The sequence below is a fragment of the Centropristis striata genome, chromosome 17, assembly GCF_030273125.1.
Source record: "Centropristis striata isolate RG_2023a ecotype Rhode Island chromosome 17, C.striata_1.0, whole genome shotgun sequence".
Classification (NCBI taxonomy): Eukaryota; Metazoa; Chordata; class Actinopteri; order Perciformes; family Serranidae; genus Centropristis; species Centropristis striata.
This window is the reverse complement of record NC_081533.1, coordinates 5,078,074-5,091,883: the sequence shown is the minus strand read 5'-3', so window position 1 is coordinate 5,091,883 and position 13,810 is coordinate 5,078,074. Positions and strand designations below refer to the sequence as shown.

General features: G+C 34.4%; 1 protein-coding gene across 1 annotated transcript; it reads left to right on the top strand.

Annotated features, from left to right (window-relative positions):
- The first annotated feature begins 720 nt into the window (after positions 1-720).
- LOC131989884 (ciliated left-right organizer metallopeptidase) lies at positions 721-13,532 on the top strand. Its single transcript, XM_059355242.1, has 14 exons — positions 721-1,132; positions 1,891-1,984; positions 2,848-2,899; positions 3,203-3,352; positions 4,533-4,658; positions 5,118-5,202; positions 5,798-5,943; positions 6,753-6,936; positions 7,961-8,030; positions 8,143-8,239; positions 9,190-9,288; positions 11,328-11,465; positions 12,319-12,428; positions 13,242-13,532. The coding sequence occupies exons 1-14, from the start codon at positions 802-804 to the stop codon at positions 13,417-13,419; spliced, it is 1,860 nt and encodes a 619-aa protein (XP_059211225.1). The 5' UTR covers positions 721-801; the 3' UTR covers positions 13,420-13,532.
- Positions 13,533-13,810: the final 278 nt, after the last annotated feature.

Here is a 13,810-nt window from a genome sequence, read left to right as displayed (position 1 = left end):
GAAATAGAAACTTACTGAAGTAAAAGTACAAAAGTATCAGCATCAAAATGTACTTAAAGTATCAAAAGTAAAAGTACTTGTTATGCAGAATGGACCCACTCAGATGTTTTTACATATTCTAAATATATGATAGGATTATTATTATTATTGATACATTTGTGTAAGCAGCGTTTTAATTGCTACTTAATATACTGTTATGAGGTTTAATTTTTTTTTTTAAATGTATCACGTTTTTAATGTTAAATCATTTATGTAAGCAGCATTTTAATTTTCTCCAAAAATCCTTTAACTACTAAATATACTGTTATGACGTTTAAATGTCGAATCACTTTAAATTAATCATGTTTTTTATGTTAAATCTCGACCTGAAACGTAACTAAAGCTGTCAGTTAAATGTAATGGAGTATATATATATATATATTCTATATATAGAAAGATAGATTGATATAGATTATTCTCACTGTACTGCACTTTCAAAATAAAAGTAATTGTGCACAAAAATGATAAATGTCATTGTCGCAGATAAATCATTTTTATTGTTGATGCATCTCATTGTTTCAATCAATGTATGTGAATCTTCCAAATATACTTAAATGAGATTTTAAAATGAGCTAAAATAAAGATTTTGAATGCTTAAATATCATCTTTTTTATTTTTGTGTGTCCCCCTCTGTCTAAGCCCTGGCCCCTCCTGGGCCCCTCAGTAAAACTGGTCTAGAGCGGCCCCTGTTCAGCAGAGCTCCTCTCCCAAACAGCCTCATCATCCTCACTGCCACCCAGAAATCACATCACAGCTGTAACTATGGTCCCACCTCCGCCCCAGAGGCTCTGGGTGGGGATGCTGGTTGTCATGGCGATGGTGGTGGTGGAGCTCCCCGGAGCCCTGCAGAGGTGCATCTATGACGAGGTGCAGGCCCGGGCCGGGGGGGTCCCACCCAACCAGCCCAGAGTCAGAGCCCAAACCAGACATCCAGGACGGAGAAGTGTAGCCCCGCCCACTCCTGCCTCTCCACAGCCAATCAGGATCCGGACCTGGATTGTGAAGGAGAGCAAGAACCTATCAGAGGATGAGAAGGAGAGGCTGGAGGCAGCGGTGGAGGACGCTGTGAGGACGGTGTCCTCTTTACTGTCAGGTGGCAGCCACACACACACACACACACACTCTTTTACTCCTTAGACTTCCAATTCACTTACTGTCTTAAAAGTTTGTCTTCAAAATGTCACTTTACTTTACTTTTTTTTTTTTTTACTAATGTGTTTTTTTTCAGCCCAACACTTGAATAAAATCAGTCAAATAAAAATACAAAAAAAGAAGAAAAAACCCCATAACAATAAAATAATACAAAAGGGAGAAGAAAAATTAAATGAAACAGATTGTATTATTGTAAATAAAATAAAAATGACCTTTAACAGTGCTGAAATCCTGTATATTTTAAGTAAAAATGAGCAAGGTCTTCTGCAAAAATATCAGCACTGAAATGTTTTTATATGATCACCCATCTTTCCCACTTTGACCGGCCACTATATATATATATATATATATATATATATATATATATATATATATATATATATATATATATATATATATATATATATATATATATATATATATATATATATATTTATCTATATGTGTTTTCAAATTTCAGTTCATAAATTGGAAAAATAAAGTAATAAGTTCATGTTTTGTTCTAATAAAACATTGGAATAAACTGGTGAGAAATAAACAGCATAAGGTCAAATAATATAACAGCAGACTGGCTTTACTGTTTTACGATTAGGTCAGGTGACACACACACACACACACACACACACACACACACACACACACACACACACACACATTCTTACGTGCACTATAATGAGCTGTTGAACCTTTTATTTCTAGTGAACAGAGTAATCGGTCCGTTGCTGCTCAGCAGAAACATCAACAAATACTGCAAGTTTCTCTGGAAGAACTCAGCTTCTGCCAACTACAACAGGTGTGTACATGTAAACATTTGTGTTAAAATAATAACTTACCACTGATTTATTTATTTAGTTTCATGATCATATATTTCACAGTTTATCTGAAGGGAACTGAAACGACCTTTAGAGATCACAGAGTCAAACAACTTTCTTAAATTATAGAGAATAATGTAAACTTGAGACATTAAAATCACCAAAATCAAAGGAAAGAATGCAGAGATATCAACACCGAAATGTTTTTATGTGATCACTCATCTTTACCTCTTTGACTGGCCACTACTAATAAAAGACATGTAATGAAAATGAATGAATTAACTTTATTTATTTTGAACATAAAAAGAACATAATTACACACATAAACACATAAACGCACACGCACACACACGCACACACACACACACACACACACACACACACACACACACACACATATATATATATATATATATATATATATATATATATATATATACATATAATTGAAAAATATATTGAATGGAGTAATTTTGGAAAAAAATTGTGTTTTATGTAATTTTAAGACACCTGCGTAAAAAAAATTAAATATAATTTTTTTTTAAAATTAATATATAAAGGCAAACAAAAAAAAATCTGAATAAATTAATAAAACAGCAATAAATAAATTAAAATAAAAAGACAAAAAATAGGTTTGTTCTTTGTGTAACATAATTTATATATATATATATATATATATATATATAGATGTATATATAGATAGATATATAAAAATAGATATAGATATACATATATATATACTTTTAATTTATTTATATCTGTATATCTGTCCTTTGTTTCAAACCATTCCTCAAATCCACCCCACAGACAGAAATATCATTAAATGTTACTGTTCTTCCTCCAGATGTGGTCGAGCCAACAGCAGCTACAGGAACGAGACGTGTCTGGATGTGACGGTCAGTTATCAGGCTGAAGTTTTATTTATTAGAACATTAATAAAATGTTGATCACATGTTCATATCTTTTTGCATTTATATGACATTTTGTAGATGTTATTGCTGTTTTTGTAAACTGTGGGATGTGAAACTCTGACACCAGCGACTCTGTTATCAGACCATTAACCCACTTGTATTTAGGACACTTCCAGTGTGTTTTATGTGTTTTATGTGTTGTAATTTGAGTTCTTCCTGTTATAATCTGCTGGAAACAGCAGCAGCATGTTCCTTTATCTGCCTGTTCTCTGTCTCTGATCTCCATAGATCCCTGATGATCATCTGGCTGGATGTGATATCTACCCTCAGGCTGGTTCTCCTCTCAGGATCCAGCTCCGTCCTGGAGGAGCTGGACTCCCCGACACAGACTTCCTGCTCTACCTCCACATACAGGCCACGGACAAGTGCCGAGCCCAGGTGAACACCACGGAAATAATAACATCCAGAGCCAGGATATCAAAACATATTGTTATTATTCATTGAAATAATAAAAAAATTGTTGAGTTGGCTTCAGTAGTTATATAGCACTTTGAAGAAATAAAGAAACTGTGCCTTGTTATAATAAAACACTAGAATAAAATGGGGGGAAACAAACAAATTAATAATTATTTTAAAAGCGCATAAAACAGTAAAGCCAGTCAGTTGTTATCTTGCTATTTAAAGTATTTATTTATCATCTTTTAATTAACTTTACACTTTTAACTCATTACTTTAAGTTTTCCCTCAAATCTCGGAGAACACGCATCATGATATCTTTACTTTAAGGTTTAAAATTTAAGTTTTCTCGAAGGTAATAAACAAGCAAAAAAAAAAAGTTGCTGCAACTAAATTGGAGACGTTTCATTATTTCAGTGAAGATATATTTCAAAGTAATAAAATGTTAATAATAATTATTAATTAATTAAACAAATATACAAATTAATTCAAAGAAGAAGAAAAATTGGAAAATATGTTGAATGTAATAATTTCTGAAAAATAAAATTAAATAAAACAATACAAATTAAGACACCTGCGTAAAAATATAAAATGGGAAAAAAACACGTAATTTGAATTTATATATTAAGACAGACAAATAATAATAATTATTAATTAATTAAACAAATAAATAAATAAATATACAAATTAATTGAGATAAAAAGACGAGAAATTGAAAAATATATTGAATGTAATAATTTTTGAAAAATAAAATAAAACAATACAAATTAAGACACCTGTGTAAAAAAATAAAATGGCAGAAAAATAATAATTTAAATAAAAATATAAAGGCAAACAAAAAAAATATGAATACATTTATAAAACAGCAATAAATAAATTAAAATAAAATGACAAAAAAAAGGATGGTTCTGTGTGTAACATAATTAATCAAATTAAAAATATAATAATAATAATAATAATAATAATAATAAATAAATAAATAAATAAATAAATAAATAAATGATAGCATTATACAATGAAATAAATTAGATATATAGAAATATTATATGCTGGATGACTACATTGCCTTTTCTATATTAGGATCAAATGTAAAGTTTAAAAAGTATTTGCAGCTTTAATTAAGTGCTGTTATTCTCCTCCTGGTGTCCCGTTCTCCTCTCAGCCTGATGTGTCGGCGTACGCCGTCCACTGTCAGACGGACGCTGGCGGTCGACCTTTAGCCGGGGTCGTGGTCATCTGCAGGGACAGACTGACAGCAGCCACACACACACACCAGCCCGCTGTACAGGTACGTTAAGTTACATTCCTGGCTTTTTAAAAAATTACACACTGATTTATACATTGATTCCTATTTAATATTTGCCTTAAAAATGACAGATGACAAAAATGTAACCCTCCTGTTCAGTTCGTTTCAGCATTAATGTTTATGGGTCAGTTTGACCCGGAGCATGTTTAATTATCCAGAAGTCTCTCTCCCAATAAACATTGTTTATATTTCATTAATAACTCCATTACTAACCATTTCAATCAATATTTAGTGCAATGGATGCAACCTCTCAGATCAGGTTAAATGAAGATAATTCACTCGTTTTTAATAAAAAAATGATTGATAAAACTTTTTTATGTACACTGGAAAGACCTACATATAAAATACAATATTTATTTTACATTCAGTGACATGTGAAGTAACATGACGTGTGTGTGTGTGTGTGTGTGTGTGTGTGTGTGTGCGTGTTCCTTTTTACAGACTGTGATCCATGAGCTCTTTCATGTTCTTGGTTTCTCTAAAGATCTCTTCCACACCTGGAGACACTGTTCCTCCACTTCTCAAGGTTTTTTTTTTTTCATATTTTCTGTCTCTTTATTACACTTTAATGTTAATTATGTGGTGTGTTTTTTTTACAAACTGTATAATATTATTATACATTCTTTATTTTTGTTTTGTTTTATTTCAGCCCAAAAATTAAATAAAATCAGTCAAATAAAAATCCAAAATCCACAACAACACAATAATACAAAAAAGGAGAGTAATAATTACATAAAACAGATTAAAAAAACGAAGAAAACTTTGACAGTGCTGAAATCCTGTATATTTTGTCTAAAAGAAGCAATGATGTATTTAATCTTCTCCACATTGTAACTCACATAAAACAAAGAAAAAACATATTTTTTTAAAAACACCCTGCTCCTACAGCGTCCACGCAAGTCTGAGTGACAAAGTTGTTTTAAAAAATATATTTTGTTTGATTTCAGCCCAACAATTAAATAAAATCAGTCAAATAAAAATACATAACAGAAACTTGGTCAACAGTGGAAAAATCCTTTATATTCTAATAAAAAAAACTGAGTCTCCTCCACATTGTAACTCACATAAAGTATAAAATAAGCTGGTTAGTGTTGATAAGTGTTTTTGTGTCTGTGCTGCAGTCGGTCCCGGCTGTTCTCTCCGAGGCAGAGTGACCCACTCCGATGGATCCGGTCTGATGAGGATCTACTCTCCGTCCGTCACCTCGGCCCTGCAGACGCACCTGGCAGCCGCTGGCCCCGAGCTGGGGGGGCCGCTGGAAAACCTGGTGCTGAGCAGCTCCAACTCAACCCTTTTTAAAAAATACATAATTCTCTTTTTATTTAGAAAGGCAAATTTCCATCACACACATCAATTACAGCCATAGTCATTCAAGGACATAGGAAAGGATGGTGTAGACCAGGGGCCTCAGACTCAAATTACCAGGGGGCCGCTGGAGGCAGAATCAAAATGACCCGAAAAATACACAGAATTACCAAAAAAGACACAAAATAATTTTTTTTAAAAGACACAAAATGACAGAAAAAAGACACAAAATGATCAAAAAAAGATATGAAATGACAGAAAAAAATACACTGAATTACCAAAAATGACAAAATTATTTTTTTTAAAAGACACAAAATGACAGAAGAAAGACAGAATTACCAAAATACACAAAATTATTTTTAAAAAGACACGAAATTACCCAAAAAATCCACAAAAAAGACACAAAATTATTTAAAAAAGACACAAAATTACAAAAAAAAAAAGTAATTAAAGGGACCTTCCACACACAACACGGTAAAGTGCCATTCATATAAAACTCACATTAAACTTTCATATCAAGGTGGGGGCCACAAAATATAGTCACGAGGGCCGCAATTGGCCCGCGGACCGCGAGTTTGAGACCCATGGTGTAGAAAGTTTAAGTGATTTGTCCAAACTGCCTTCTGGGGTTTCTTTTATTGAAGCACAAGTATATTCAAATGAAATCAGATCTGATTGGTTTTACATACTCGGTCCAGATCTTATAAAACAACTGAAGCCTTTTAAGAGGCCTCCTGCTCTCCTGACTCCTTTTAACCATCCCTCCTTCAGGATGCAGCTCCAGGAGGAGTGTCCTCCCACTGGGAGTCCCGGCTGCTGCAGGGCTCCATCATGGCGGCGGCGCTGGGCGACCCGACCACGGTCCGGATCGACCCGCTCACCCTGGCGGCGCTGCAGGATACCGGCTGGTACACTGTGGACCTGAACCGGGCCCAGAGCCTGGTCTGGGGACACGGTGAGGAAGGATGGAGATGGTTTTTTATTTATTTATTTATTTATTTATTTCACACAAGATTTAAGTAGCTTAAAAAAGACGTCACAACAATATCTGCAACCTGACAAAATATTGGAATATCAGCAAGGCATAGCAGAGTCATAAGGCTTAGGAATAAAATAAAATAAAATAAAATAAAATAAAATGAAATGAAATGAAATGAAATGAAATGAAATGAAATGAAATGAAATGAAATGAAATAAAAAATACAATTTAAGAGGCCTGCGTAGAAAAATAAATTAAATAAAAATAAACACATAATTTGAATTAAGATATTAAGACATGCAAAAAATAATAATTATTATTAATTAATCAAACAAATATATAAATATACACATGAATTAAGATAAAAAGACGAAAAATAAATAAATGGAGATATTAAGTGTAATAATTTTAGAAAAAAAATACAAATTAAGACACCTGCATTAATAAAATAGAGAAAAATTAAGATATTAAATGTAATAATTTTTGAAAAATGAATGAAAAAATAAATAAATAATTTAAATTAACATAATAAAGACAAACAAAAAATGAATAAATGAATACAACAGCAATAAATTAAATACATTAAAAATACTTTAAAAAAAAAAAAAAGAGGTCGGTTCTGTTTTTGAAAAATAAAATAAAAGTCAAAAACAAATTAAGATGACTGTGTAAAATAAATAAACAATTTAAATTAAGATATAAAGGTATTCATAAAACAGCAATAAATAAATAAATAAATAAAAATAGAAAGGCGTGTAGCATTATTAATAAAAAGTAAATATATAGGTCATGTTGGTCACATGGGCTTTAGGCTCAGCAAGGCAGGGAGAAGCTGGAAAAATGGGGATATTAAATGTAATAACCTTATAAAAACATGCAAAATCTGCATGATCATCGTATGGTAAAAACAAAGTAAGAACACAGGAAAATAGACACACAAAGCCTTACACATGCAAATGCATTAAAACAGTTAATGTGTTTTTTATTGTTTTTGTATTAGGTGAAGGAGCCATGTTTGGTTCTTTATCAACCTGCCAGAACAAATCTTCATCCTTTTTCTGCACCGGCAGGTAGATTCATAATTATGTATTCATTTTCTACAGATTAATTTAGGATTAACAGTCCGTTTTTTCCTTTTCTCACATTTCCTGCATTAATGTTTGTGTCTTTCTTCCTCTTTAGTGGGTTTGGGTGTCATTATCTTCACCTCCACAAGGGGGAGTGCCAGACCGATGAATACCTGGAGGGATGTCGAGTTTATAAACCACTAAAGAACGGAGTAGGTTTTATTTCAAACAAGATCCTGTAGATTATTGAATAAAATTATTATTTGTTTCTTATTTTGCACCGGCAGAAGTATTATTTTCTCTTTACTGTTATTTTTGAACATCCTCTGATAAATGAAAACATTACAGATTCCATAGACTCAAACAAAAATGACATATTGTACATATTTGTTAGAATATTTTTGATGACTCTTTCCTATTCTATATTAATGTGACTGCAATGGTGGAAAGTAACTAAGTACATTTACTGAAGTACTTAAGTACATTTTTTATTCTTGAGTATTTCCATTTTATGTAACTTTTTACTTCTACTTCACTATTTTTTAGCTGCAAATATTGGTATAATATTACAGGTAACATAAAAACATAGTACATTTCAAGTGATTTTACTTTTTTTATTTTTATAAATTAAACCTCATAACAGTATATTAAATAGTTTCAATTAACCCGACCTTGAGAAAACTAAAATGCTGCTTACATAGATGCATCAATAATAATAATCCAATAATATATATATATATATTGTTGGTCCATTCTGCATAAAGAGTACTTTTACTTTTGATACTTTAATTCTGATACTTTTATACATTTAGTGAAGTAAGTTTTGAATGCAGGGCTTTTACTTGTAGTGGAGTAATTTAAGTGTGTGGTTATTTGTACTTTTACTGAAGTAAGGGATCCAGATACTTTTTCCATCACTGCCTTTTGATTTTTTTTCTTAAAAATGTTTATTTTACACACATGAACACATGAACACATATAAAAACATAAACAATTATGCCCATTCTTCACCTCCTTGCTCTGGACTTTTCAATGTTTCTAGTTCTGTTAAACAGGAATTTTCAGTCGGCCCTATTTTTGATGCAAACATTTCTAATCTGTGGCATTTTATTGCCATTTTTGCACAATGTATTCACTCTTTTTCCTTCTGCTCGATCTTCAGAGTGAATGTTGGAAAGAGGAAAACAGCAGAGAAGAGAACCGGAGCGGAGAGATCTTTGGTTTCCACAGCCGCTGCTTCTTCTCCAACCTCACCAGACAGGTACGTGTGTGTGTGTGTGTGTGTGTGTGTATGTGTGTGTATGTGTGTGTGTATCTGTGTGTCTGTGTGTGTATGTGTGTTTTTCTGTGTGTGTCTGTGTGTGTGTGTGTTTCTGTATATGTATGTGTGTGTGTGTGTCTGTCTGTCTGTCTGTGTATCTGTGTGTCTGTATGTGTATGTGTGTTTTTCTGTGTGTGTCTGTGTGTGTGTGTGTGTGTGTGTGTGTGTGTGTCTGTCTGTCTGTCTATCTGTGTGTGTGTGTGTGTGTGTCTTTGTGTGTGTGTGTGTCTTTGTGTGTGTGTGTCTGTGTGTGTGTCTTTGTGTGTGTGTGTCTGTGTTTGTGTGTGTATGTGTATGAGGGGTATTTTATGCCAGCACACTATACTTAAACGCCTAAAACACGTCGCCTGTGCCAGCATAAAGTCTGATTAATAGGCGTGCTTACAGACACGCGTATTGCGAGTACACCAGATGACATGGGTGACGGGTGAAAAGTGCCACGAGCGAACGTAGTGGACGCCTGTGTGTGTGTGTAACGCGTGTACGTTAACAGTGTGTTACTCTGTGTAACAGTTCAGCTGTTACACAGAGTCTCAGCTTCATATGGTATTGTTTATAAGAAAGCACAACTTATAGATGAACTCCAAGCCCCCACAGAGCTGTCAGGATATTTCTATTATTTTCAGGCCAGTTTTTATTTTCTTGTTAACGAAATCTCTCTCTCTCTCTCTCTCTCTCTCTCTCTCTCTCTCTCTCTCTCTCTCTCTCTCTCTCTCTCTAGGTTTGAATGATATCGAATTGATATTTAATGATAGCAAGGGTGAAAGGGATAATTAAAATAATTTCAGCTACTTAAAAATAGTAGGCTAATAGTAAAGTGCAACGCTCACAGCCAGTTCCCAGCTTCGCACGCGGACATACAGTTCATTACGCACCAGCTGTAATTAGGTAGGTTTACCTGCCTGCAGAAGCCGTAATCGCTGTCACCCCTGAATATTAAGTAGCCATGTGGACCTATCTAATGAATATTCAGTAGCCATGTGGACAGCAGTCCGCAATATGATTCCATCGGACCTTATATCTACACTGTTTAACCCAATTCGGCACTTATGCACAGTCCCATTATGTTTTACAGACATTCGTAGTTAACTAATGAGGTAAAACATTTTGTTTAAGCTGCATTTTGCTGACTTTCACTCCTAAAACAGGCTAATTAAGCCTCCGGTTTTGGCCGGAAAAACGTTAAGTTTATCTGGTACGTACGAGATAGTCTTTCTCTTTATCTATAAGTTGTGCTTTCTTATAAACAATACCATATGAAGCTGAGACTCTGTGTAACAGCTGAACTGTTATAGGCTTACACGCGTTACACACACACACAGGCGTCCACTGCGTTCGCTCGTGGCACTTTTCACCCGTCACCCATGTTATCTGGTGTACTCGCAATAGGCGTGTCTGTACGCCTATGTAGAATTGCACTTAACAGTCACGCGGGTCTTCATGTCACGTATTTGAGGCGTAGTTCACCCGTCACGCAGCCGTCACGTAGGCGTATGCGCAACAACGCGTGTACAGCGTCTGCGTGACGCCTACGTGACGCCTGTCTGTCCATTGAAAGTGAATGGAATTTACACGCGCACGTTAGACGTTTGATGTCATCGCATAGGCGCTGTACACGCGTTTTAGTATAGTGTGCTGGCATAAAATGCCCCTCATAGTATGTGTGTTTTTCTGTGTGTGTGTGTGTGTGTGTGTGTGTGTGTGTGTGTTTCTGTATATGTGTGTGTGTGTGTGTGTCTGTCTGTCTGTGTATCTGTGTGTCTGTGTGTCTTTGTCTGTGTGTGTGTGTTTGTGTGTGTCTGTCTATCTGTGTGTGTGTGTGTCTGTGTTTGTGTGTGTCTTTGTGTGTCTGTGTGTCTTTGTGTGTGTCTGTCTATCTGTGTGTGTGTGTGTCTTTGTGTGTGTGTGTCTGTGTGTGTGTGTGTGTGTGTGTGTGTGTGTGTGTGTGTATTATTTACCATCAACCATCTTCCCTTTAGAACCAGAGTGGGTTCTTTGGGTCCAGCAGCTCTGTGGGGGGACGCTGTTACAGACTCAGGTGTACTGGGACGAACCGCTACCAGCTCCAGGTGTCTGGCTCTGATTGGCTGGACTGTCCAGCAGGTGGCGCCGTTCAGGTAACATGACACATCCCTAATGTATATATACAGTATAAATAAGTCTCTCAGTTTAACCCTCCTGTTATGTTTGTTTCTCAGGAACACCAATAATGTTCCTGGGTTAATTTGACCCGGAGCATGTTTAATTACCTTAAAGTGTCAAAAACTAAAAAATCCCAATAAACACTGTTTATATTTAATTAATAATCAATCAGACTATATTTTAAGCACTTTTCATATAAGGAAAGATAAGTCTTAAGTTTGCTCTTAAAAAATATTTTTTTAATAACTCCATTACTAACCATTTCAATCAATATTTAGTGCAATAGTGTTCTTTACCTCACAGATCAGGTTTAATGAGGATAATTCTCGTTTTTCATTTAAAAAAATGCATGTTAAAACTTTTTTTAATGTACATTGGAAATACCTTCATATAAAATACAATGATTTTACATGACATTGATTTAATAAAATATATATTTTACATCTTTAATTTTTTTTAAATGAAAAAATACTTTTAACTATTTTTTATTTTACTTTTTAGATTTGACCCGCGACATAACAGGAGGGTTAAAGCACACGTTGAACACAGTGCGTTATACATTAATTTGCTATTTCCGAAAAATGACATTGTAACAATAATTTAATATTGTTTTATGGTGATGTAGTGCAATAAATAAATTCTAAATAAATATATTAATTTATGTGTCATATATAACCAGAGATATGTCACAGTGTGCAACATAAAACAAGCTGCCCAGATTAAATTGTAGTTGGCTTGTATGTTATAATTGTAAACCAGAGTGCTGTAAAGAAATGTCCTTGTTTTAAATCCTGTTTCTATTCTGTCTTTGGTGTTTCTAACCGTCAGATCGAAGGATTCCAGGGTTTAGTTCACTGCCCTGACAGGAGGTTATGTGTGTACGCTGACGTTTCTCCTCCTGAACACCAAGTCACTACATTTCCTGCTTCCATCACAAGGCAAGTATAAGCCTTAAGTTTTCTTCAATTAATCTGCAAAAATACAGAATTTATCATAGAAAGAAACTGCACTGATGAATGGGTTACGTTTCTATTAGAAAAATTGACCAAAACAAAGCTTAAATCACTTTATTCTACATGCCTCATTTAAAAAGTCGCAGAAAAATGAAGCATTTGTAATAACCAGATCCTGTTAAAAACATTAAATTCTGCTCCTCAGAGACACTGTGGAGACATGATTGATTCTGCTGACAAATATTCACTGAAAATCTGTTTACACAGAGCTGAGAGGAGAGGACAGGAGAGGCTGTTTACACAGAGCTGAGAGGAGAGGACAGGAGAGGCTGTAAAAATGCAAATAGTTCGATATGTATAGCATGTGGAGACACAATTTTTCCCTCCAATATTTATGAAACTTTTGAGCACTTGGAAAAGTGTTGTATGTATAAATTCTATTTTATTTCATTTAAAAAATGATTTATCCAAGAAATTCAACTCCCGTTTCTTTTTTTTTTTTTTAGTGATTTATGTCATTATAACTGTGTTTTTCTGCACAAAAGACATTTTTGAGTTGTTCCCACTTCTAGCCATGATTATGCTGATTCCATAGAGCTGTAGGACTTTTATATCTTATATAGATTTTTTTATATATATTGCAGTGAAATACAAGGCCACAGTGAGTAAAATGTAAAAAGAGCAAAAAGAACCCTGAAACAGCTTGTTTGGGTTCAGAGGGTTAAACAAGCATATTCTTGTTTTAAAGTCAACCTGTAACTCAAACTTGTCTTTCTTTTATTGCTGCTTTTTTGTCAGTGTGAGCCAGAAGGAGACCTGGTCGTCCCTCAGACCTCCTGCAGAGCTCACGGCGGTCCCAGCGCTCTGCGTCTCTGCAGCCGTGTGTCTCCTGGCTGCAGCCGTGGCGTCTGTCAGGACACGTTGCTCCTGCAGGGTCCGGATCCACGCCGCCCCCCAGGACCACATGGACCTGTAGCACACAGTGTCTGTAAGGAGAGACGCTGCAGGAGACAGTCAGGGGGAAACGCTCCCACCATGAAACTACACCAGTTGATTACTTAACATTATGGTTCATTTTTATCACAAGTTTTTAGAAATGTCATGTTTAAATATGCAAATGAAGCATTTCCATATTAATTATTTGCTAATTTGAATACATTTCCAGAAGATAAATCTGAACATTAAATAAAAGCCAGGTTAAAAAATCTTTATTTTTATTGCGTTTTTACAGTGAGAACATTGGATATCACTTTTTTCTCATACTTTAAATAGCCATAAAACTCTGATTTTTGTCTTATTTTTAGGAATAAAGTGTTCTATAGATCAGGCTATGAATTATACATGAACAAACCCCTCTGCTTAACCTT